Source organism: Rhineura floridana, chromosome 3 (assembly GCF_030035675.1).
Source record: "Rhineura floridana isolate rRhiFlo1 chromosome 3, rRhiFlo1.hap2, whole genome shotgun sequence".
NCBI lineage: Eukaryota > Metazoa > Chordata > Lepidosauria > Squamata > Rhineuridae > Rhineura > Rhineura floridana.
In genome coordinates this window covers 23169568-23196238 of record NC_084482.1, presented here as the reverse complement: position 1 = coordinate 23196238, position 26671 = coordinate 23169568, and the positions used below count along the sequence as shown (strand labels likewise).

The window sequence follows — 26671 nt, the reverse complement described above, 5'->3', positions numbered from 1 at the left end:
TTTCAAAATAACACTGATATTTTCGTTTCTTAGAATTCCTGAGTAACGGCAAGTATGAGGCTGCTAGTCTACTATATATTTTGGAAAGCTGCTTGTCTGTTTCCTGTCCACTTGGACACCTCTTAACATAGCATAACCAAACTTTGCATGATGGTTCCTGAGATCAAGGATCAAGTTTTTGTCTATGTTTCAATATAATTGGATGGTGTTTTGAATCAAGATGGCACACTGCACATTTCAAAACTGCAAATTTTAATCACTGCTTTCAAAATGGCACTGATATTTCAGTTTATTAGAATTCCAGAGCAATGTCAAGTATGAGGCTGCTAGTAATAAATAAAATATATATTTTAAAGCTTTACACAGGCATATATGCATGCAGGATAATAATGAGAGAGACCCATGTATGCACTTTGGAGAAAAGGTGGAATAGAACTGTAACAATACAAAAATATAAACAGGGCTAGCAGCAGCCCTTATCTCAGGTCTCAGTTTGAGCTTCTCCCTGGACTCAGTTCTAAATCTGCGCCTCAGTGCTCAGTGTCGCATGATGAAATTCAAGCATTTTATTTATTCATTCATTTATTTATTTTGCATCCTACCCTTCCTCCCAATGGAGCCCAGGGCAGCAAACACGCAAACAATAAAACAATTACAGCTTGGCAAAAATACTTCATTAGGTCTGCAATTTGATACGCACCTTCCTGGGAGTAAGTCCCCTTGAACTCAGTGGAACTGAGGATTCTGCTGCAAATAGCAAATTTCCATGCTCTCAAAAATACCAAGGCCTTCATCCAGGAAATGTTTATTGTGTGAAGTCCTGGAAATAAGTGGAACATACAGTGCAGTCCTAAGCATGGTGTAGTGGTCAGAGTGTTGGACTAGGACCTGGGAGACCAGAGTTCAAATCCTGACTCAGCCCTGAAGCTCATTGGGTGATCTTGGACCAGCGTAGTCTCTCAGCCTAACCTACCTCACAGGGTTGTTGTGAGGGTACAATGGAGAGAACGGAGAACCATGTACGCCACCTTGAGCTCCTTGGAGGAAAGGTGGGATACAAATGTGCCTGCAAGGGAAGAGGACCATCACCGCCCAGGGAGGGAGAGCCATCTGCCTGCTTTGCTGCTGCTGCTTGGTCAACATCTCTGCTCTCTCCTTCTTGGGCTCCTGCTCTGCACGTGGGCACCTTGCAGGACCAGGCTCCAGGTACTCAGCCAGCTGTGCCTGATACTGTTCCACCTGTCCCTTCTCTGGAGGGAATATATAAGCCGGCTGGCTGAGGGGGCTTGGGAGATCCAGTGCCTGCAAGGGAAGAGGACCATCACCACCCAGGGAGGGAGAGCCATCTGCCTGCTTTGCTGCTGCTGCTTGGCCAACATCTCTGCTCTCTCCTTCTTGGGCTCCTGCTCTGCACGTGGGCACCTCGCAGGACCAGGCTCCAGGTGGTGCTTTTCCCGGGAAGAACGGTTTGAGAGCTGCGTTGGTGCGCATGGAGCACGGGACTGTGGTTGTTGTGCAGACCTGAATGGAATGAGTGGATGTTTGTATGACTGTATGTTGTGAGTGTGTGTGTATTTTTATTTTATTTTATTATGTGCCTGGGCGGGAGGATAGGGTATTGGGAGGGGGGACCAGAGGGGGCCCCTGTTAGCGTAGTGACGGGTAATGGGAGGTATGGCGTTGTGAGGAGGACATGCCAGTTGAGGGGAACTCGGCACAGCCAATTGGTGGCTGTACCGTGTTCCGGTCCTCCCCACATCCACAGGATTGCTGGTAGTTCTATCAGCCAACTCTCGGATCTCCAGTTGCTGCTTCTTAATGCCAGATCGGTAAATAATAAAGCTTCCCTCATCCATGATTTAATTGTGGATGAGGCGGCTGATCTGGCGTTTATTACTGAGACATGGGTGAGCGATCTGGGAGGCATTAATCTCTCCCAGCTGTGCCCACCTGGGTACTCGGTTCAGCATCTGGGTAGATCCGAGGGTCGGGGAGGGGGAATCGCTGTGGTCTATAGAAGTTCCATCCCTCTCATTAGGCACCCTATCCAGGTAGCTAATGGTCTGGAGTGTCTCCATATTACGTTGGGCCAGCGAGACAGACTGGGAATACTGTTGGTGTACCGTCCACCCTGCTGCCCAACAGCCTCCCTAACTGAGCTGATGGAGGTGGTCTCGGGTTTGGTGTTGCGATCCCCCAAATTTATGGTATTGGGGGATCTCAACATTCATGCCGAGACCGCTTTGTCTGGGGCAGCTCAGGACTTCATGGCCTCCATGACAGCCATGGGGCTGTCTCAATTTGTTACTGGCCCTACGCATATTTCGGGGCACACTCTAGACTTAATTTTTGCTACTGGAGCAGGGGATGGTGATCTGGGAGTGAGGGATTTTACATCTATTCCTCTGTCATGGACAGATCATCGCCTATTGAGGTGTAGGCTCACAATGTTTTCTCCCCTCTGCAAGGGTGGAGGACCTATTAAGATGGTCCGCCCCCGGAGACTAATGAATCCTGAAGGTTTTCAGAAGGCTCTGGGGAGTTTTCCGGCTGATAAAACTGACGCTCCTGTCGAAACCCTGGTCAATCTGTGGAATACGGAAATGACCCGGGCAGTTGACACGATCGCCCCGGTGCGCCCTCTCCTCTGCAGAGCTCAATTGGCTCCGTGGTTTACCCCAGAGCTAAGAGTGATGAAGCAAGAAAGGAGACGGCTTGAGTGCAAATGGAGACGAACTCCCGACGGCTGTAGTCTTGCACTTGTGAAGATCTCTACCAAGCTCTATGTGAAGGCGGTGAGGGCAGCGAAGAAGCAGTACTTTGCTGCCTCCATTCAGTCATCTTCTAACTGCCCAGCGGAACTTTATAAGGTTGTTCGGGGACTTTTACACTCTGGTCCTCAGAACGCAATAATACCATCAATAGCCCGCTGTAATGAGTTTGCGAGACACTTCCAAGATAAGATCGCAAACATCCGCCGGGACCTTGACTCCAATATTGTAGCAGTTGAGCCTAATGAGGTGTCCAGAGCACAGTCCTGTCCTGTTTTATTGGATGAATTTCAGTTGGTTCACCTCGAGGACGTGGACAAGGTGCTTGGACAGGTGCGGGCGACCACTTCTGCTCTGGATCCTTGCCCCTCATGGCTAATAAAAGCTAGCAGGAACGGAACAGCCGGATGGGCCAAGGAGGTGATCAATGCCTCTTTACGAGAGGGAGTGGTACCACCCTGCCTGAAACAGGCGGTGGTGAGACCGCTCCTAAAGAAAACCTCCTTGGACCCTGAAAATCTTGACAACTATAGACCGGTAGCAAATGTTCCGTTCCTGGGCAAGGTTTTAGAGCGTGTGGTCGCTCACCAGCTCCAGGCTCTCTTGGATGAAACTGATTATCTGGATCCATGTCAATCGGGCTTTCGGCCGGGGTTTGGTACAGAAACAGCCTTGGTCGCCCTGTATGATGACCTCTGTCGGGAGAAAGACAGAGGGAGTGTAACTCTGTTGGTTCTCCTTGATCTCTCAGCGGCTTTTGATACCATCGACCATGGTATCCTTCTGGGACGTCTTGCGGACTTAGGAGTTGGAGGCACTGCTTGGCGGTGGCTGTGCTCCTACCTCAAGAATCGTCTCCAGAAGCTGGTGCTTGGGGATCATTACTCGAGTCCCTGGATACTCCAATATGGGGTCCCACAGGGTTCAGTTCTGTCCCCCATGCTCTTTAATATCTATATGAAGCCGCTGGGCGAGGTCATTAGGAGATTTGGAGTGCGTTTCCAGCAATATGCTGATGATACGCAGCTCTACTTCTCCTTTTCATCTTCTTCAGGTGAGGCTGTTGATGTACTAAACCGCTGCCTGGCCACAATAATGGACTGGATGAGAGCTAATAAACTGAGACTCAATCCTGACAACTGAGATGCTGTTGGTGGGGGGGCTCTCTGCCCAGATGGTTGATGTCCGACCTGCCCTAGATGGGGTTACACTCCCCCTAAAGGAGCAGGTCCGTAGTTTGGGGGTCTTATTAGATCCGCTCCTGTCACTGGAGGCTCAAGTAGCCTCGGTGGCACGGAATGCGTTCTACTAGCTTCGGCTGGTAGCCCAACTACGACCCTATCTGAACCTTGCCACAGTTATCCATGCTCTGGTAACCTCTAGATTGGACTACTGTAATGCACTCTACGTAGGGTTACCTCTGAAGACGGTTCGGAAACTTCAGCTGGTGCAGAATGCTGCGGCCAGAGTTCTTACTGGGACAAAAAAATTTGATCATATAACACCTGTCCTGGCCCAGCTGCACTGGCTACCAATATGTTTCCGGGCCAGATTCAAAGTGTTGGTTCTTACCTATAAAGCCCTTAACGGCATCGGACCGCAATACCTGGCGGAATGCCTCTCCCGCTATGTACCTACCCGGTCGCTGCGCTCGACGTCGAAGGCCCTTCTCCGTGTCCCAACGCATAGGGAGGCACGGAGAATGATAACTAGAGCTAGGGCCTTCTCAGTGGTGGCCCCCGAACTATGGAACGCCCTCCCTGATGAGATACGCCTGGCGACTTCTTTGCTATCTTTTCGGCGCCAGGTAAAGACCTACCTCTTCGCCCAGGCATTTTAAAAATTTTAAAAATTTAAAAATTTGAATTTAAAATTGAAAATTTTTAATTATGTTTTATTGTGTTTTTGTATTTTAACCTGTTTTATTATGCTGTACACCGCCCTGGGAGCTTATTGCTATAGGGCGGTCTAAAAATGTAATAAAATAAATAAATAAATAATAAATAAAAATAATAAGTAAAATTTTAATACCAAACTGAGCTCACTGGGACTTAGTCCAAGTGTGTTTAGGACTGCAACCCTAGCCACAAATAATGTGTCCTATTGATTTCAATAGAACTTAAAGCAGGGGTAGAATTCAAGGGTCTCAGGCAGGCCAAGCCTACCTAGTTATTTTAAAGGGTGGGCCCAAACTACCTAGTTATTATCTGGAGGTCTTAGTACTTAACCTTTCACATCAGTTAGGTTAACACAGGGATAAGCCAACGTGATGCCCTCCTGGTGTTGCTGGACTACAACTCCCATCAGTCCTGACCATTAGCTATGTTGACCGGGGCTGATGGGAGCTGGAGTTCCACAACAGCTGAAGGGCACCATGCTGGCTACCCGTGAGTAAATGGAAAACAATAGAAATATTTAGAAAATTAAGTCTCAGTTTAGACACACCCAGCCAACCAACCACACCATTATTTAAAGCAGGCTCCATAATTTTCTTGGCCATATGTTTGTTTGGCCTGGGTATTTAATGCCAAATGTTTAATGGACCATGAAGATCTTCAATTTGACATAATATGTGTTCTTTGCCTCATGCCATCTGTGAGAACCCAGAATTCTTGAGTTGGAATCCTCACCCCCCCCACCCAGACTTAAAACAGTTTTCTCTGGATTACTGATAACTCCATTCTGATGACGAAGAGAGCTGTCATTCATTTTTGTTGTGTGATTTGTTGAGCAATTCAGCATTCTAATGGATGCTGAAATTGGTCTGGGAAGGATCATTGTCAAATTTGGAATTTGACAGGCATGTGAAACTTCCATGTTTCAGCTCTAAAGCAAGAATACAGAAATACAGCTTAGATAGACAACAGGTGCAGGATGCCACCCCACCCCCCAAATGTGAGTCATTATGGAAAAACAGTCATCTTAAGTTCCTTTGTTCTTAAACACCACACCCTGACCAAGAGTTCCATATGGACTGCCATGCAGGTATGGAGCTTCAGCAGATGGAACCTAATTTCTGTTCAGTTCAGTAAAACTAGAATCCTAAAAATTATTTGATTGAGCAGAGTGCAAATTGGGTCAAGGCGCAAATATTTTGATTCTCCTTCCTAAACGGGGAAGAAGGATATCTTACTGATTTCTAGTGTGTTTTTTCTGGGGACTCCAATCTTAAAACAATGCTGATTCGGGAAGATATATTTCCTGAATTTCCCAAATTTTGACATGTGATTTTTATCAGTTAGGCTAAATGGCTCTGATGTAGCAAGCCACTTAAAAAAATTAAAAATAAAATGGCTTCTTTTTACCTCTCCCCCCCGTCTCTATCTAGGAATCTCCCAGATGTGTCTGGACCGGCGGAAAGGGGAGGGGGATGTCTGCCAGGGCACTTTTCACATTTCCCGGGGACTCTTCCCCCCCCCCTCCACGTGGTCGAGGTCGATCGACATTAGAGTGGCGCAGCGGTTACGCACCAGCCCCTCGATTTTTGCCCGCCGCCGGCCCGCCTCTGAGTCCCCCAGTCCCTCCCCGCACAGACTCACATCCACCCGCTTCGCTCTCTCACTAACTCTCCTCCCGAAATGTTTTATTGAACATGCTGTACCGGAAGGAGAAGCCATATTCCCCAGCCTTGAGCCGCCGCCACCGTTACCATCCAGGCTGCCGTGCGCCCCAACCCCCGGATCTCGGGGGTGGCTGGAGGAGAGCACAGGAGGGGGTGTAGGGGGAGCTGGCAACCCCGTGCGGTGGGGGGCGCCCTGGGACGAAGCCCTGTTGCATGCCGGGCGCCGGCTGCATAAAGAGCCGACGGTAAAGAGGAGCCGCAGCAGAGGCAGAAGCGGACCTCCCAGCGCCGCTATCGCACGCTCGCTCCCCGATTCGGCAGCCGAGGTTGGACCCGGCCTCCTGCCTGCGAGAGACCGGCTACAGAGAGCAGGGATGCGGCTTCTTCGGGCCCGGTGGCGTGGCTGCGGCTGCAGGAGGGAGCGGACATGCCCGTAGGTCTGCAGACAAAAGAGCCGCCTGCGCTTGCAGCTGCCCGCCCAGCCAGCCCGCCGAGGGGAGGCGGAGGCGGAAAGGGGCCCTGCTGCTAGCGCTTCAGGTCCTGGAGAGAAAGAGCCGCCTCCCCGCCGTGGTTGCGGCCGGCAGAAGGAGAAGACCGAGGAGAGGAAGACGCAGTCCCGCTTTTGCGGCGCCTTGGTTGGATCTTCCGCTGCTCCCCCCCCCTGTCCGCCCCGATCCTCCGCGCAGATGAGCGCAGGCCCTGGCCGCCGGGAAAGCTCTCTGGTTAGCCTCTCTCCCCAAGCAATGGCCCGAGGGAATGCGGAGGCAGGCTGCCCGCGGGGCCCCCAGGAGGGACTTACGGAACGCGCCGCGTCCTAGGGGAGAAAAACCCACCGGGGGGGGAGGGGAGGTGAGCGCTTCTCTCCCACCACCGCCTTTGCGTCTCCTAGTTCTCCCCACCGGAGCCTCTGGCCAGGTCCTCCGACCGACCCCCCCCTACACACCAGGACCCCCCAGCTATATATCCCCGATCCCTCGATTAACCCCTTGCTGTACATCTCCAGGAGGCCTTAATTTTCTTCATAACCGGCTGTATCCCCTTGTTCCTTTACTGCGCCCCATCACCTTTTGTCCCCCCAAACAGACACACACACACACACACCTGTAAGCAGGCAACCTGCCTTTATCGCCACCGACATTTCCTCTCCCTTTGGTGCCCGAGATGGGGGTCCCGGGTCTTGCTCCCCGCTCTCCGCCCTGTGGTCCCCGGTCCCCCCCCTTGCAGCCCTCTTCCTCCTCCTCGTCGCCATCCCCCGATGCCAGGCAGGGGCACAGCTAATCGCCCTTGCCCCCCTACCCCACCCCACCCCACCTCTTGGCCCCCTCCCCTCCCCTCCCCTCCCAAAGCTGAACGCTGCCGTCGTTGTCGCCGTTGCTGCCGCCGCCGCCGCCGGAGGAGGTAAATGATGTTCAAGTACCGGATCCGCATGTTCTTCAACGAGCTGAAGCTGCTGGTGTTGATGCGGCGGGGCCGGCCGGAGCCCGAGCCTGGAGCCGAGGAAAGCCGGGGGGCGCTGGGAGGCAGCGGCTGCGGCTGGCCCCCTTTTGCCGATTGCTCGGCCCGGCAGGACGATGAGGCGGAATATTATGGCGGGGGAGGCGCCGAGACCCGGCCCCGGAGCCTGGCCCTGGAAGAGAAGGATCCCCGACCTCAGCCCCCCGGGCACCAACCAGGGCAGCAGCCCGGAGCGGCCGGGACCGGAGGAGCTTTGGACTCTGTGTCGCTCAGCAGCAGCTTGGACAGTGGCATGAGAACCCCGCAGTGCCGGATTTGCTTCCAGGGACCTGAGCAGGTCAGTGGGCAGAAGCGCCTGGCAGATGCAGGGAAGGGGGGTGCCGTGGGGATGAGGGTGGGGTGTGGCTGGACATCAGAGGAGAACCTCCTCTGCCTGGCACCAGGGCTAGGTGGTGGGGAGAATCTCAAGGTACAAACCTGATGATGGGGTGCCCACTGATCTGGGCAAGAGGGAGGAGGAGCAAGCCATGCTACCAAGGTATAAATTGGGAACAAGGAACCGGTGGCTCTCCAGATGCTGTTGGACTCCAACTCCCATCATCCCTGACCATTGACCATGCTGGCTGGGGCTGACGGGGGTTGGAGTCGGGATCTTCTAGAGGACCACAGGTCCCCCACCTCTGGTGTAGGCTGTATTGCTTACTTGTTATTTGGTTTCAGATGATTTGGGTACATACGGGGGGACACACATACACAAGGCCAAGGAGTGGCAGGGGTGTTGGTTATCACCACAGCCAAGTAGCAATGAAGTTACCAAAGTGTGGATAGAATTAATGATGCTGTAGTAACATTGGCCAGAAGGACAATTTCTCTGGTGGCATTCCATCCATTCCATATGTTGGGAGTGGGGGGGCTGTGGCCCTCCAGGCATGACTGGACTACAGCTCCCATTAGCCACAGCCAGCATGGCCAACGATGGAATTGGAGTCCAACTATATCTGGAGGACACAGCCTCCCCACGCTTGTTGTATGCCCAGGTGATGATGGCTTGGGCCCAGGGTGCATGGGGAAGCAACAGTCACGTAGAGGCTTCCATCCCTTCTGCCACCTCCCCAGTCCCAGATGTGCACCGTCCGGCATTCTCTTTTCAATGGAAACTCTTTGAGACTATATCTTTGGGAGCAGAACTTGGGTTAGATTATTTGTCCATGGAGGAGGAGTTGAGGAATTGGTGGCCTATATATCCACATGGTCATACTCCTAGCTAGCAGTCTGTGGGAGCGTGTCACCTGTAAGTGTGGGTTGCATTGGCATTTGGGGAATGGAGAGGACTTTGAAATGATAAACAAGGCCTCGGTTTATGTGAACCAAAAGGTATGCTCTGTTTGAGATACTTGAAACAAGAGCCTTTCTCTGAGCAGGTAGGACCAGAGCTTGAGGCTGCCATCCGCTTACCTGGGAGTAAGCTCCATTGAGCATACATAGTGAGACTTGGAGTAAACATACATAGAATTGCAGTGTGAATTGCTTTTTCTTGCATGGGCCTTTTGTTGTGCCCTGCTTTCTTATGCTGAGAGGATATCTGCAGGAATTCCCCCCTCCCCCAAACAGCTGCCTTTAGGAGTACAGAGTGATGGCTCTTTATGCTGCAAGACAAAGAAGGAGACTTCTCCTTTGAATAGTGCAAAGGCGGAGGGGTGGTTGGGGGGCAGCTGTTTTAAAAAGACAGGACTGTAATTAGCTGCTGGAACAGTATGTGGCAGAGAATTTTGGGATTCCGGCAGACAAAAAGCTACAGAGGTATTTAAAAGCCAGACCTGGTAAGGGGCCTCTGAGTTGTATGTCAATGGGAAGAAGACCACACCTCCGGGAGTAGTCTCTTTGACTCTGAGGCATGCCACCTCTTGATCTCTGATGCCACCTCTTGCAGCAAAGAGCTATTTCAGACATTTCAGCAATGACCAAACTAGTGGCCTGGGATGAAGGTTTACAAAGGGAACCAGTCTGCCCCCGCCCCCATATGAGATGCCTTAGTGTAGACAATGGGAGCATCTTCCTAAGAGACTTAATATCCTAGTTAAGAGGAGCTGGAATGTATGAAGCTGACACTGCAGCTTGTAGCATTTTTGGAGGATAAAAGAAAGGTGGGCATTGTTTGCCTTTAAAATCCTTGGGGGCTTGAGGATGTGAGAGGCAGGGCCCTATCCTTACACTGGGCTGTTTCACCCTTTCCTCGTGGGAGCTCATTTAAATGCAGGCAGACATTGGAGTGGAGATTAATTTTGTGTGTGTGTGCTGGAATCCGTAATTAATCATGTTCTTGGAGATCAGGCCGCCACAGTATTTAATATTGGCAATTCCCCCATGCAGGTTCTCTGGGACAAGGAAAGTGTATTCAGAATGTGCCTTTACTGCTCCTCTTGGAGAAGTTTGGTCTGGAGAGTTTGCATTCTGTCAAGCTCTTGATGCCAGAGCTTGAAAGTGAAAGTCCTTGGAGGCAGGGGCGGCAGGTGGAGAAGAGCAACTTTATGCACATTATGTTTTCCTATAAGGAGAGAATAGTCAGGTTTAGAGAAATGTCATGTTTGTGAAATACACAAACGAACAGCAACATTGAAAGTTATACTGGGGGAGTTGGGAGTAAAAAGGTTATAAAGCCAGATAAAATGGCATTCTTTTAGTTAACCTGGAATGATCATCACTCTGGTTCCACACTCATGACTGCTAAGTTCTAACAGAGATCAGAATCACAGACTTTGAACGAGTTGATTTTTGCGTATGTAGAGGCTGGCTGGGAGTCCAGAGTCTGTGAGTTCAAATCCCCGCTCATGTCTCCTGGGTGTCAAGGGCCAGCTAAAGAACACCCCCACAGTGAGAGGCTCAGGGGTTACGTGCCCTGCCACCTGTGCAGCCGTGGGCAAGCTGCATAGTCCCAAGGAGTCCATTTGCCCCCCAGCTGGCAGTTGTGGACAAGGAAGGGGCTGGCTTGTGCAGCTGTGGCAAGCTGAGCAGGCCCTACCCAGCTGGGGAGGACTAGCCTCAGAGGGAGGCAATGGTAAACCCCCTCTGAATACCACTTACCATGAAAACCCTATTCATAGGGTAGCCATAAGTCGGGATCGACTTGAAGGCAGTCCCTTTCCACTTTCAGGAACCTGGGATGCTGATTTACAACAGATCAGGGTATTTGTTCATCTTCATTCTGACTGGTAGCGGCTCTCCAGTGTCCCAGTTTTCCTATCACCTGCTACCTGATGTTTTCAGTGGAGATGCCAGAGACTGGATCTGGGACCCTCTCCATGCAAAGCATGTGCTTATCCACTCAGCAGTAGGATGGTCGAAGTGTGCCAAAGAGTTTCTAATCTGTGTTAAGTGGCATGTGCGAGATGAAGCCCAGTAGGCAAGGGTTTGGCCAGTCTGTGCTGGAGAGAGGCCATTGAGTCTCCCTTATATGGTTGGGTTATTTATACGTTTCAGCTGAGATGAAGGAGCAGGGAGAAGTTGGAAGTGTTGGTGGTGCCTGCAGAAAATGGATTCCCACACCTTTGCACAACTTTGAGGAAGGGAGTCAGAGGATGGAGTTGATTGTAAGGCTGTTTGCATCCATCAACGTGCTGAATGAATGGGAACTATGGAAACTCAGAGGTGACTGTGCCAGTGTGATTGTAGGGTGTGGTTGGCTTTGTTTCTGTGGCTACATATGTTTGAGAACTGCCTTGAAAACTAAGAGCAGTAAATAAATAAATATGCGTGCATGTGAGCGTGCAGCCCTGTGTGCATAGTGTTCACATGCAGAGCACTGTGTGAGCTTGAGGAAACATTTGGATGTGCTTGTAATAATAATAATAATAATAATAATAAAATACTAATAATAAAATTTTATTTCTAGGCCGCCTATCTGGCCAAATTAACGGCCACTCTAGGCGGCGTACATAGACTAAAATATAACATAGAGTAAAATATAACATATAATATAAAACAACAATAAGTATACTCAATCCAAACCTACCCCCATCATACAAAAATTTAAACTAAATTAGACAGAGGTCTCGAATGCCTGCCTAAAAAACCATGTTTTCAGTTCTCGGCGGAAGCCTGTCAGGGAGGGGGCATGGCGGAGATCATAAGGCAGAGTTCCAGAGGGCGGGGGCCACAATTGAAAATGCCCTCTCTCTGGTCCGCACCAGCTTAGCTGTTTTGACTGGTGGGACCGAGAGAAGGTCTTGGGAGGCTGATCTCGTTTGGCGGCCTATCTGGTGATGCTGAAGGCGTTCCTTTAGATAAACTGGACCAAAACCGTGTAGGGCTTTAAAGGTTAAAACCAACACCTTGAGTTGGGCCTGGTAAACAACTGGTAGCCAGTGCAGATCTTTAAGTACTGGAGTGATATGGTCTCGGCGGCGGCTGTTCTTGATCAGACGTGCCGCCGCGTTCTGTACCAGCTGTAATTTCCGGACTGTCTTCAAGGGTAGCCCCACGTAGAGTGCATTACAGTAGTCTAAGCGAAAGGAGACCAGGGCATGTACCACCCGTGGGAGCAGATGGACAGGGAGGTAGGGTCGCAGCATTTGTATCAAATGTAATTGATACCAAGCTGCCCGGCTCACCGCCACGACCTGAGCCTCCATGGACAGCTGGGAATCAAGAACAACACCGAGGCTGCGAACCTGGTCCTTCAGGGGCAATCTTACCCCATTCAACACCAGGTCAAAATCACCCAACTTCCTCCTATCTCCCACAAGCAGTACCTCGGTCTTGTCGGGGTTCAGCTTCAGCCTGTTTCCTCCCATCCATTCACTTACGGCCTCCAGGCACTTGGAAATGGTAACCACAGCCATCTCTGGTGAGGACTTAAATGAGAGATAGAGCTGAGTGTCATCCGCATATTGGTGGCACTGCAACCCAAATCTCCTGATGATGGCCCCCAGCGGCTTTACATAGATGTTAAATAGCATGGGAGAGAGGATAGAACCCTGTGGCACTCCACAGGTGAGTGGCCAAGGGTCTGAAACCTCATCTCCCAATGCCACCCGCTGGTGCCTATCAGAGAGATAGGAATGGAACCACTGTAAAACAGTGCCTCCTATTCCCATTCCCCTCAGGCGATCCAGGAGGATACCGTGGTCAACGAGGAATGTATGTTCACCTCTGTCCAACGCCCTCCTCAAATCATCCACCAGAGCGACCAAGGCTGTTTCAGTTCCATGTCCAGTCCTGAAGCCCGACTGGAATGGATCCAAATAATCCGCTTCATCCAAGTGTGTCTGTAACTGAGTAGCCACCACTCGCTCGATCACCTTGCCCAAGAATGGTAAATTGGAAATTGGGCGAAAGTTGTTCAACTCTTGGGGATCCAAGGAGGACTTTTTCAGAATGGGCTTTATTATTGCCTCCTTGAGGGCTAATGGCATTGCACCCTCTTCCAAGGAAGCATTCACCACTGCCTTGATCCCTTCGCTCAATTTCTCTTTACAGCTCACAATGAGCCATGTAGGGCAAGGGTCAAGCAAGCATGTGGTTGGCCTCACATTAGAGAGCACCTTGTCCACTTCCTCAGAGGGAAGGGGCTGAAACCGATCCCACCGGACCGGAATGCAATTGGCCAGCTCTGGCCCACTACCTGTGTCCACGGCGTATGGAATCGTGCTCTTCAGGCGCTCGATTTTATCAGCAAAGTGCTTGGCAAATTTGTCACAGGAGGCTTTAGAATGTTCCAAGGGTTCCTGTGCAATCGGACCGACCAGGCTTCAGACCACTTGGAACAACCTCCTGGGACAACACTCTGCAGACGCAATGGAGGCAGCAAAGAATTCTCTCTTTGTTGCCTTCGTTGCCACTTGATAGGCAGCTATTGCTGCTCTAACAAGTGTCCGATCGCCGTCAGAACGAGATTTCCGCCACTGGCGCTCTAGTCGTCTCACCTCCTGCCTCAGGCCCCGTAAGCGTGGTGTATACCAGGGTGCAATCTGAGTTCTATTCAGTGGGAGAGGACATTTTGGAGCCACCCAGTCTATTGCCCTGGTGATCTCCCTATTCCACTCCGTCACCAGGGTTTCGACTGGGCGACTTTCTCCCAGCACATTCAGGAATCCTTTTGGCTCCATCAGGCGTCTGGGGCGGACCATCTTAATGGGTCCCTTACCCCTGCGGAGGGTATGTGGCAGTGAGAAGTCCATGTTCACCAGATAGTGATCTGACCATGACACGGGGTTCAAAGAAACAGCCCCCATTTTCAGAGCACTGCCTTCCCCTCCCGAGACAAACACAAGGTCGAGAGCATGACCGGCTACATTACATAGGTGGGTCCAAAATTACAAAGGTGCAGTTCCCAGGAAGTCATGGTTTCCATGAAATCCCGAGGAGCTCCTATGAGAGCAGCCTTGGCATGCAGGTTAAAATCCCCCAAGACTAAGAGGTCAGGGGAGAGAACCCGCACGCTCGAGACTACCTTGAGCACCTTGGTCAGGGAGTCATTCGTGTAGCGGGGTGGGCGGTACACAAGAAGAATCCCTAAACTGCCCTTAGGGCCCAACCTCCAGTATATGCAGTCAACAAACTTGGTCTCGTGGAGAGGGAGTCTGGGAAAACTCAAGGACTCCCAATAAATGACTGCCACTCCCCCTCCCCGCCTACCAATCCTTGGCTGCTGTGCATATCGGAAACCCGCTGGACACATGGCCTCAAGCACAGGCGCTGCCGCTTCATCCAGCCAGGTCTCCGTAACGCACACCAGGTCTGCATGCTCATCCATGATCATGTCATGGATGAGCGATGTTTTTTGCACCACAGACCTGGCGTTACACAACAGCAGTCGAAGATTGGGTGGAGTCGTACATCTCCCAGTTGTCTTCTGGTGGTGCGCAGGCCCAGAACAGGGGATGGATATTATGCATCTATCCCTTGTTCCCCTAAGCTGGCATGGCCTGCGCCTTGTACCCCTCCAGCATCTGCCGCCTAGCCTCTCGATAACGTGGCCTTCCGCCCTCCCCACAAGAACCTTCTCTGCCAAGCACATGCCTCCCTCCCGCCGGGACTCAAGTAAAGTCCCCCCACTTCCAGACAGGACCACCTAAAGTGCCAAAATATCCTGTTATCCCCCCACCCAGCCACTGTGAGAACCAGCAATGGAGAATGCCAGCAGCCACCGGAGGCGTGGGTCTGAGCACCCACCAGGCCAGTACTCCCCAACCCCCCCGACCATCCAAGCTGTGTCCAAGTTACTCGCCGAGGCGAGGTGGGAGATCATATCCAGTCTCTGGCCGCCTTCTATGATGCTCCCCAGTCGTTTCGAACCGCGCCCACACTCCAGCTATTCCACTGCGGCGTTCTCTCACTGCCGCCGGACCAACGCTCTTCACGGCCCTCCACACCTGGCCGCTCTCTCTCGCGCTCCTCCATTGCTGTTCTCCACCGCATCTATCTGCCGCCGCTAAGCCGCACTCTTAATGCTCAGCTGCTTCTCCACCACCGGGCTACGCCCCACGCCTGGCTTCCCTCGATACTCTCACCTCTGTCGGACCAATATTCCTCCCGACTCTCCGTATTAAGCGCAGGGGTGAGAAAGGCCAGCCTCCGTATCGTTCCCTTCGGTTCTCAAATGCCATTCGCCGGGCGCTTCCGGGGTTTCCCGCGGCGCTGCCACCACCGCCAGGCCCGGCCAAGATCCTTCGCAATCCCCTCGCGCCCGGCCGCTCTCCCTCGCGCCCCAAGCTCGGCGCTCTCACCACCGTCGGGGCTGATGTTCTCGGTGCCGGAGGGGGAGGCAGGAAGGTAAGAAAGGGCCAGCCTCCACAACGTTCCCTCACTCCTCACTTCTTCGGGGCCAACCGCCGGGCGTCTCGTGTGGCGCTGCCACCACCACCAGGGCGCCCGACCGCTCACCTTAGCACCCCAAAACTCGGCGCTCTCACCACCGGGTTCTCAGCGCCGGAGGCAGGAGAGAGGAGGCAGGAAGGCAGGTCGCGTCCAGTGTTCAGACGGCCCCCCACAACGCTCTCTTACCGCTGTAGTAAAAAGGGGGGATAGGGCAGTTCTCGTACGAGTCCCCCAAAAGGTTTTAAAGTGTTTTAAGGTGGCAGATTTGGATGTTAAAATACGGCTTCCGGAGCTCTGACTAAAGCGTCAGCCTCCTATGCCGCCATCTTCAATGATCATCAAGGAGGAAAGGGGGGCTAGACTTGCATAGGCCACCATATCTTGATAAAGACTTTTTTGAAACTTGCACTATAGAGAATGGATATGTAAGAACAGGAGGAAAAAAACTTAGCCAGGCATCCCTGTTTGCTGCATGGAAGCCAGGAGGGCCTTGTCCTGTCCTTGCTTCACTCAAGACCTCCAAGAGAAGTCAGGATGAAGTAGTGGAACTTATAGGCAGGGCAGGGTCATCTCCAGAAGCAGAGTCAAGTTTAGGCAGGCCAGGCCAGGCTGCAACCGACAAGGCAAAGCCAAGCTTGTCAGGATCCTGAACGGGTCAAGGTGGCAAGTGCTGGTTGGACCTCTGCTATGTAAGGCTATGTTCATGCAGCAGGGCATACATTTTCCTTTGTGTACCCATTTGTGTGTATTCAGGTTTGGGAAATGTTCGATTCCAATGGAAGGAGGAAGTCGAATCTCCGGTAAAAGAGGTCGAGGTCCATTCAGCCTTCCATCCATCCGTGGTCGGTAAAATGAGTACCCGGCATATGCTGGGGGGTAAAGAAAGGCCGGGGAAGAAACTGGCAATCCCACCCCATATATACAGTCTGCCTAATAAACGTTGCAAGACGTCACCCTAAGAGTCGGAAATGACTCGCACTACAAGTGCAGGGACACCTTTACCTTTTAGAAGTGCACACTTACTGTGTTGGTGGCTGCACTTCTAGTTGGTTTCTCTGTGTGTTGAATGTTCTCTTTAGGTGGTATATATGCATGTCCATGTGTGTACGTGTATGTATGCAGTTGAATTCACATTTCCAAATATATGTCTGTGCCTCATTTACATATAGTACTTATGTAAAAATGGACCTAATTTGGGCATAGGAGGAAAGTGTAGATATGGCTGGAAATATATATTTATGAGTCTGTTATGTATACAGACAGATGCTTTTTGTGTGTATCCATATAAGCATACCTCCAGGTAGCCATTCTTTAGTATGTATGAATGTGCAGAGCCAGCGTGGTGTAGTACTTAAGATGTTGGACTACGACCTGGGAGACCAGGGTTCGAATCCCCACATAGCCATGAAGCCCACTGGGTGACTTTGGCCCAGTCACTGCCTCTCAGCCTCATGAAAACCCTATTCACAGTCGCCATAAGTCGGAATCGACTTGAAGGCAGTACATGAATGTGCACTTATTGTAAATGATGTGAGCTCCACATTCTCTTGCTCTTGGCCTACTTTGACCTGGATAACATCTCTGTGGCTTAATTTGAGTAAGGATTCACTAGCATTTAGCCCGTTGGACATGTTAGAAATTTTCAAGGCTTAGCCCTGGAACGTTGTGAAGTAATTAAATGATACATGGGACCAAAATGTCTTGGGGTGACCCGTAGTAGACAGGCACCAAGTGGTGGCAAATCCTGCCCCTCAATTAACTTGGGGCAGCATCCAGTTGAAGGATAGCAGCGCAGCTCCCCTTTGTTTCAATGGGGCTTGTGCAGGCGAACTTCCCTGATGGAATGTGCCACAGTATGATCTGTTACGCTTCCCTTACAGCCCAGACCTATGTGTCAATTTACTCTCTGTGTAAATCCCACTGCATTCACTTTGGTTTACACCCCAATAAGCAGGCATAGCATTACAAGTAGACTTGAGATTGGTTATCAATGAGAGCATGGGGTCATCCAGTTTGGCTTCTCTTTTACCCACCCCACACCCCTGCATAGCTATTTAACATTTTGCATGCCAGGGCTAACCCATGTGAAACTTATTTTGGCCCTTAATGGTGTTCATGCTGCCTCACCATACCTTATGGTGGTGCTTATCTGTGCTGCTTCGCATGGTACATAACTTAGCTGTTGGTGTGTATACACATATATACAGTGAATGCAACAAACAGGTATTTTGCAGGCATGCGTATTTATTTGCTTGTTTGTTTGTATACCGCCCCATAGCCGAAGCTCTCTGGGCTGTTTACAGTAACAAAAAACCTTAAAAACAAATATACAAATTTAAAACACATCTTTTAAAAACAATTTAAAACACAATTTAAAATATTTAAAACAATTTAAAAACACATGCTAAAATGCCTGGGAGAAGAGGAAAGTCTTGACCTGGCACCGAAAAGATAACAGTGATGGTGCCAGGAGCACCTTGTATTGTAGAGGCATGCTTGTCAGGGAGCTGCGATTGGCTGCAGGCTCCCTGTTGAGTGTATACTCGGTGACAGGCCTGGGTTTACCTCTGCATAAATGTATGAAACAACACTTTGCTTATCAATGCGGATAAATTAAAGGTTGAAAGACCTATTCTGAACTATCAGATTGGCTGTGCTTGGTTCAGGACAGTACCCTGAAATAGGAACGTGTTGCTGACTTCATGGGAGGGCCAGAAGGAGATAATCTATTCTGAGTACCAAGTTGCAAGAGTATTAAAACTTTTTTGGAACTTGATGCTTCTGGACGAACAAATGTTACTTGCTGCAAAGCTCAAAGGACACTGCCTAGGAATGCCAGGATCTTAGCCAGCTGGGATGAATGGCAAAGCAGATGAATTATTACTGTATAACTTCTTGATTATTATTAGTATGCATGAATTAGGGACATCTTAGCACCTGGTACCGTTTAAGGGAGGGACCATAGCACCATAGTAGAGCACATCCCAAGTTCAGTCCTGCGCCTTTCCAGTTTAAAGGGTCACATAGCTGCTGGTAGTTCAAGTACATGGTGACATGGAAAGCTGCCTTATACTGAGTCAGACCATTGGTCCATTTAGCTTGCTGTTGTCTACACTGACTGGCAGTAGCCCTTCAGAATTTCAGGCCAAAGTCTTTTGGAGCCCTACTTTGAGATGCTGTGGATTGAACCTGGAACCTTGTGCATGCAAAGCAGATGCTCTTCTACCGAGCTGAAGCAAGATCAGCAAATAGTTTGACCTGGAATAAGGCAGCTGCCTGTGGTCCTGTGTAGAGTCAATCCCCTTCCTTCACAAGGCCGGCTCTAGGTTTGAGGAGGCTGCTGGGCAGTTGTAGAAATTTGTAAGGGTCAGAGTGCTGGGTCAGAACAAAAATAAAAATGAAGAGAGCCCAGGGCAGGTGTGGCGAGTGGACCCTGCTGGGTCATTTGCAGCTGACCAACAGTGCCAGTGATTGGTGCCAGCAGCCCTGTCCACACACAACCTATTTCCAAAGAAATCATCTATCCCCGAGCATAGCTCTTGGGCCCAGAGTCACACCAGCTGCTTGCTTCGCTTCTGCCTTTGTTCCCCGTCCAAGTTCTGTCTACTGATGATTGAAACATTTGGGTCTGTGCCTATCTTTACCCTGCAGGTACAGGGATTGTGAACCATGTACTGGTGGCAATGTGGACTCTCATTTCCGCAAGTCACCAGAATGCTTGCGAAGCCCCAATCTGATTCGGAGAGGCCGTTGAGCCCTTTCCGGTTGTCGATACTTTCAGAGGTGCAGGGCTGCTAGAGGTGTGGGTTCAGAACACAGAAGCTCTGTATGAATCCTAATACCTACTATTTATTGATTTCATTATTAGTCAGTTATATCTTTCCTTTCAGGATACAAATCCTTCAGAGGTGGCTTAAAGGCATCAAAGATAACCTTAATAAAATCACAGTAACAATATTAAAACTCGACAGTGCATCAGGATTCTCCATGTGCAGGGGAGGTGGTACAATCCAGCTGGATCAGGCCCTGATGGGTTTTTTTGCCGGCCTCCCTCTCCTTTCTTGGAGGACAAGACTACCGGCCACTAGAGCTGTGTTCTTCCACTGTCGGAGGCTGCAAAAATGTACTGCCTTCAAGTCGATTCGAAGGTCGTATTCCAACACCTTACCCACTACACCACACTGATTGTATGCCTCTGAATATCAGTTGCTGGGAATGGCAAGAGAAGTGAGTGCTGTTCCACTCCAGTCTTGTTTCGGGCTTCCCATAGACATCTGCTTGGCCAGTGTGAGAACAGAATTCTGGACCTGATAGGCCCTTGGCCTGATCCAGCAGGGTTCTCATATATATATATGTATGTGTATATGTATATATATATGTATACATATATGTATATGTGTGTGTGTGTATATATATATATATATATATATATATATGTATGTATGTATGTATGTATATGGACTTCCCAGACGGCAGTTGGTGGTAGATGGCCCCATACAGAGAGAGGAAAGCCTCAGCTGGAGCAGGCTCTGGGGTGGCCTTCACCTGCCTCCCCTTTTCTCCTCTCCTCAGTTACTGTTCTCTGGTTTCTGCCATTTTTAGGTTGTTTAAGCGCTCCCCTCCTCTTCAGCCATTGCTTATCAATGTGTGGACCGCTTGGAGTTTCATTGCTTGTAACCCCCTTGGAAGTGTCCTGAACCATGGTTTGAGGTATTCCATGATGGAAATGAGGCTCACTCTCTTGACCCTCGGAAGCTCTCTCAACCCCCCCTTGGCCAAAGAGTCTTAAGCAGGGAAGGGGAGTCGCCAAGAGGGAGGGTTCATGGGAACACCTTCATTGATGCATGGTTTGTCTGCTCTGTGTTCCGTATTGTACCCCACCCCACCATCTATATCGTTGAAGGGTGGGTTATCAACATTTTAAATAAAATACTTGTTTATTTCACAAAAAAGTCTGACCCTCCAGTCGACATCCACCTTTTCAAAAGTAGTTTTAAAATCAATCGAATTACAGTAAAAACTAAAATATAATATATTTTCTACAGTAAGTTGGTAAAATAAGCAAGCTATAATATCATGGCTGTTTTGTCAACTCCTAATATGTTTTAATGTGGGGGTTTTAACCCACTGTTCCTCAACTTTGGCTCCCCAGATGATGTTGGATTACAACTCTCATCAAACCCAGCCAGCTTAGTCAATGGTCAAGGATGATAGGAGTTGTAGTCCAACAACATCTGGGGACCCAAGGTTGAAGAATAGTGTTTTAACCAAAATTTGCTAGCCACCTAAAGGGGTGGTAAAGTACCTTAAAAAAAAGTAAGAAAAACAGGATGTATAAAAGAAATTTAGGAATATATGAGAGACTGCTATCAGGATTTACTTCATTGTTTGTTGGTTTGCTTAGATTTCTGCCCTGACCATTTTCTGGAGCTCAAGCTTGCCGGCCACGATTTCCTTAACTCATTCCTGGTTGCCAGACCCCTATAGCATCTCTTGTTTCCACTTTACAGACAGAGCATGAGATAGTGACTTGCCTAAAGCAAGATTTGCCGCCTTGGGCTCCTGCTGGAAGGACAGGATAGAAATCAAACAAACAAACAAACACATGAAAGATCTTTTCAGAAGTTACTGTAACAGGGGTGAGGGACCTGTGGCTCTCCAGATGTTGCTGGACTACAACTCCCATCTTTCTAGGTCATTGGCCGTGCTGGCTGGGGCTGATGGGAGTCGGGGTCCAACCACACCTGGAAAGCCACACAGATTTCCCATTCCTGTACTATGGCTAGGGCTGTGGATCTTCAGGTTTTCATGCTGCTGGCCCATGTAGCAATCCACCCAGGCCTCAGGTAAGAGGGTTCTCTAGCCAATGTGAAATGGTTCTAGGCTGTGTTGCGACTCTGCCTACCCAAACGTGCCATTGGCTCCTCCTGACTTGGAAGGACTATAAAGGGTTCCAGGTCAGGCAGGCCATCCATAGCAACAGTAGTCTCTACTGTGTCTGTATGGTTGTAAGATCTAATGCCTGCCACCTCACACTGCAGCAGTTAAGCACTGACAGATTTGAACCCGTGCCTCCCAGGCTGACATGGGACATTGTTAACTTCAGACCCCTGCACGTCTGGCTAGAACAGGTGCAAAGAAGAGCAACTAGAATGATTCGAGGAACCAACCGTTATGTCTCAAAAGGAGAGATTAAATTAATATATTGTGTCTGAAAGAAGACACATAAGAGCATTTTCTACAGATATATCAGAAGGGGGAAGAAAGCTGTGAGTACAAGATATAATGGGTACAAAATGGATAGCAAATACTTTGAGATTATCAATCCAGGCCTATAAGCGTGCTTGACTCTGTGCTGGATTATGAGTTGCTGCTGGAAATTGGAACTGTGAATCTCTGTAAACCATCGCGACAACAGAGAACCTCATTTATTTATTTATTACACTTGTATTCTGCACTTCTCCCAAAAGTCCAAGGCAGCATATAGGGGAAGGGCCATAGCTCAGTGGTAGAGCATCTGCTTTTGCATGCAGAAGGTCCCAGGTTCAATCCCCGGCATCTCCAGGTAAGTCTAGGAATTGTCCCCTGCCTAAAACCATGGAAGGCTGCTGCCAGTCAGTGTAGTCAATACTGCATTAGGTGGACCAACAGTCTGAGTCAGTGTAAGGCAGCATCTTATGTTTCTGGGCATGGCTCCCAAGTGCTCTCCCATCCAGGCAGTACTTGGAGCCAGACCTGCTTAGCTTCTCATGTGTTTTCAGGCTCTTTGCTGAATGCAAAGATCTGTGGCAGAATTGTATAGATTAATGACTAACATTTAGTGATTTCTGCTATGATTTCTCATTTGTGGTCCATAAAGTCAGAAGGTGAGGTTGTGTGTCCCCAACTCCCCCACTGCCCAATGATTTCCCCTTATCTACTCCCTTGGAGACTTTAGGAAACACTGTACCAGGGTGGTATAGTAGTTAGACCACTGGACTGAAACTGGGCTCAAGTTGAGTTGGGTCTAGAATTAGTTCAATGGGACTTAGTCCCATGTGAGATTAGGATTACAGCCTTAGTGACTTTAGGCCACTGTTCTTCAACCTTGGTCCCCAGATGTTGATGGACTACAACTCCCATCATCCCTGACCATTGACGATGCTGACTGGGGATGATGGGAGTTGTAGTCCAACAACGTCTGAGGACTCAAGGTTGAAGAACAGTGCCTTAGGCCACTCCCCATCACTTAGCCTAATGTAGAATCATAGAACAGTAGAGCTTGAAGGGGCCTATAAGGCCATTGAGTCCAACCCCCTGCTGAATGCAGGAATCCAATTTAAAGCATATCCAACAGGTGGCTCTTTAGCTGCCTTTTAAGTGTTGGAGAGCCCACCATCTCCCTAGGTAATTGGTTAAATTGTTGTACCACTCTAACATTTAGGATGTTTTCCCTGATATTCAGCGGAAACCTGGATTTCTGTAACTTGAGCCCATTATTCCATGGTCCTGCACTCTGGGATGATCAAGAAGAGATCCTGGCCCTCCTCTGTGTGACAACCTTTCAAGTACTTGAAGAGTGCTATCATATCTTCCCTTAGTCTTCTCTTCTCAAGGTTAAACATGCCCAGTTCTTTCAGTCTCTCCTCATAGGGTTTTGTTTCCAGTCCTCTGATCATCCTTGTTGCCCTCCTCTGAACGTGTTCCAGTTTGTCTACATTCTTCTTAAAGTGTGGTGTCCAGAACTAGACGCAATATCAAGAGGGGGCCTAACCAGTGTCGAATAGAGGGGAACTAGTACTTCATGCTATTTGGAAACTATCCTTCTGTTAATGCAACCTAAAATAGCAGTTGCCTTTTTTGCAGCTACATCACACTGTTGGCTCATATTCAGCTTGTGATCAACAACAATTCCAACATCTTTCTTACAGGTAGTATTGATAAGCCAAGTATCCCCCATCTTATAGCTGTGCATTCGGTTTCTTTTTCCTAGGTGTAGGAACTTTACACTTATTCCTGTGAAATTTCATTCTGTTATTTTCAGCCCCATGTTCCAGCCTATCAAGATCACTTTGAATTTTGTTTCTGTCTTCCAGGGTATTCGCTATCCCTCCCAGTTTTGTATATTTACAAATATATTTGTATATGTACATTTAGCTAGCTTGTATATTCTATATTTGTATATGTACATTTAGCTAGCTTGCTAATCAGAATATCATGGGGCACTTTGTCAAAAGCTTTGCTGAAGTCAAGATATATTATGTCTACAGCATTTCCACAGTCTACCAAGGTGGTTACCTGACCAAAAACTGAGATAAGATTAGTCTGGCAGGACTTTTTCTTGATAAATCCATGTTGGCTTCTAGTAATTGCTGCATTGTTTTCTTACAGATATCTTATAGATTGACCACTTTATAATCTGCTCCAGAATTTTCCCAGGGATTGATGTCAGACTGACTGGTCTGTAGTTCCCAGGGTTTTTTAGTCCTTTTTGCCCTTTTTGAAGATAGGGACAACATTAGCCCTCCTCCAGTCATCTGGGACTTCACCCATCCCCCATGATTTCGCTAAGCTAATACTGGTTACGAGAGTTCTTCAGCCAGTTCCATCATTACTCTAGGATGCAGTTCATTGGGCTCTGGACATTTGAACTCATTCAAAGTATTTAGATATTCCTTGACCATTTGTCTATCTCAAGCTGCAATCCTGCCCCTTCAACTTGTACTTCATATTTGCCACGTTATCTTACATGGTTGCTATGATGATAAACTCAGCAGGAACAGAGTTCCGTGTTAAATTTATGTCTTTATTTAAAACATTTCTTTCTCACCTTTTGCCCATAAAGTCCTCAAGGCAGCTCACAATAATAATTAAAATGCAGAATCACCATAAATAACAATGAAAGAGCAATCTAAAGAAGAGCATAAAAGCCAGCAGAGCAAGATAAAACTAATCAGACAGCAGAGAGTACAACCATTCCACTCAGATCAAAGATTCAGTCACAATCCACCTAAAAGCCAGCAGGGAGAGGGCCAGTTGAGCCTATTTAGGGAGGAAGTTCTATAGGTGCCTCCACTGAAAAGGTCCTGCCCTGTACCCCAGCCAACTGAACTTCTGGACAGGGATAACCTGGCTTCAGTTGTCCATGCTCTGGTAACCTCCAAGTTAGATTACTGCAATGCACTCTATGTGGGGCTGCTTTTGACAACGGTTTGGAAACTGCAGCTTGTGCAAAATGCAGCGGTCAGATTGGTAACAGGGACCAAACGGTTCGAACATATAAAACCAATTCTGGCCCGCTTGCATTGGCTGCCTGTATGTTTCTGAGCTTGACTGAAAGTGCCGGTTTTAACCTATAAAGCCTTACATGGCTTGGGACCATAATACCCGATGGAACGCCTCTCCTGACATGAACCCACCTGTACACTACACTCAACATCAAAGGCCCTCCTCCGGGTGCCTACTCCGAGGGAAGCTGGGAGTCTGGCAACAAGGGAGAGGGCTTTCTCAGTGGTGGCCCCCACATTATGGAACGATTTCCCTGATTTCCCAACACTGTTATCTTTTCGGCACCAGGTCAAGACTTCCTCTTCTCTCAGGCATTTTAGCATGTGTTTTTAAATTGTTTTTTTTTAAAAGTGTTTTTAAATTTGTATATTTGTTTTTAATGTTTTTAATTTTTTAATTGTTGTAAACCGCCCAGAGAGCTTCAGCTATGGGGCGGTATACAAATGTAATAATAATAATAATAATAGGTCATGGAACAAGACCTCAGCTGAGGATAGTAGTTGGTGGGCAAGTTCATGTGGGACAACAGCATTCTTTCAGGTTTCATGATCCCAAGCCACCAGAAGTATGAGATAAAATGAAGTACCATAACATAAAATAAAGAAACATTGGCGCTACTATGTATAGATGCATGTATAGACCTTTATGTTCTTGTGAGCTTCCAGAGAAACTTGGTTGGGTGCTGTTGGGAGCAGAATGCTGTACATAAGATGATCTTTGTTTCACAATGCTTTCCTGAGACCAAGACCACTGCTGGCATCCTTGATGCAGTGGCTGAGGAGAAGGATTGGCCGTTACTAGCATTGACTTGACTGTCATTTGCTTCCTGACTCATCAGTCCCATACATAACCAGAGATGCTAGCTGAGCCTAGGAAGGCTGGATTTACTGTCAAAAGGCACCTTCAGATGTTTTCTTCTCTAGTGCTAGAGAAGGCCTTGGTGCCTCTAGAGCAGCGTGTCTCTGGAATAGAACACAAAGCAGAGAGGCAGGACTCCTTGGTTCTATTATTTGGAGGTAGGGCTGGGTTGGAGTAATATTTCAGATGTTTGGGGTGCCAGAATAAAATTTTCAGAAGCTAGCAGGGGCAACCCTTTGCAAGGATGAGGAAAGTGAAAATTCTTAAGCTGCCAGCATCAAATTACTGAGGTTCCCGGTTAACCAGTGTGTCAAGTGGTGTTGGGTGGGAGGTGTTGACAAACTTTCTGCTGCTGCCATTTTGCAAAGCCAATTAAACATCAAGCAACTTCATGCCTGCAAATGTTTGTAGAATTAGTATATGGAAGTCACTACCACAAACTATGATCTAGAACCAAGGCTTGTTCTTGGCTTACTAATTATGGTTTGTTGAAGTGAAACAAACCACAACCCCCAATTCCACCACATGACACTAAGCCAGGGATTGTGGTTTGTTTACTTGTGTGCTAGAGGGGAGAAGCGACAATGATTTAAATAGTTAACTATGGTTTACTATGACATGTGACTTATTAATAAGACTTATTAAGGTACTCCTACAACAGACTGAGAGCTGAAATGGGAGTATCCTACGTTGTTGATAACCCCTTAGGGGTTCAGGCCTCTTTAATAGGAATAGATGGAATCTCAGCTACAGAATGCTCTCCTAAGAAAGCTTGCCTGGTGCCCACATTGTTATCTTTTCAGTGCCAGGTTAAAACTTTTCGATTGTTGTCCCAGGCCTTTTAAGATCTAGTTTTAAGTCCCTGTGGTATGGTTGGTGGTTTTAGTAGGTGATGGTTGTTGTAGATCTGTGCTGTATATCATAAGTTGTTGTACTGTTCTTT

General features: G+C 48.7%; 2 protein-coding genes across 2 annotated transcripts in view; both read left to right on the top strand.

Annotated features, from left to right (window-relative positions):
• The first annotated feature begins 1325 nt into the window (after window positions 1-1325).
• On the top strand, window positions 1326-6770 carry LOC133379534 (uncharacterized). Its single transcript, XM_061614995.1, has 2 exons — window positions 1326-1442; window positions 6100-6770. The coding sequence occupies exon 2, from the start codon at window positions 6111-6113 to the stop codon at window positions 6768-6770; it is 660 nt and encodes a 219-aa protein (XP_061470979.1). The 5' UTR covers window positions 1326-1442; window positions 6100-6110.
• MARCHF9 (membrane associated ring-CH-type finger 9) overlaps window positions 6512-26671 on the top strand; it is a 53308-nt gene continuing 33148 nt past the window's right edge. Inside the window, exon 1 of the mRNA XM_061614993.1 lies at window positions 6512-8125. Within this exon, the coding sequence (XP_061470977.1) occupies window positions 7736-8125 (390 nt within the window). The 5' untranslated portion in view covers window positions 6512-7735. The remainder of the gene's footprint in view (window positions 8126-26671) is intronic.

Coding starts and splice junctions, on each gene's coding strand:
- LOC133379534 (XM_061614995.1), top strand. CDS start 6,111: ATGTGTCTGGACCGGCGGAAAGGGGAGGGGGATGTCTGCCAGGGCACT.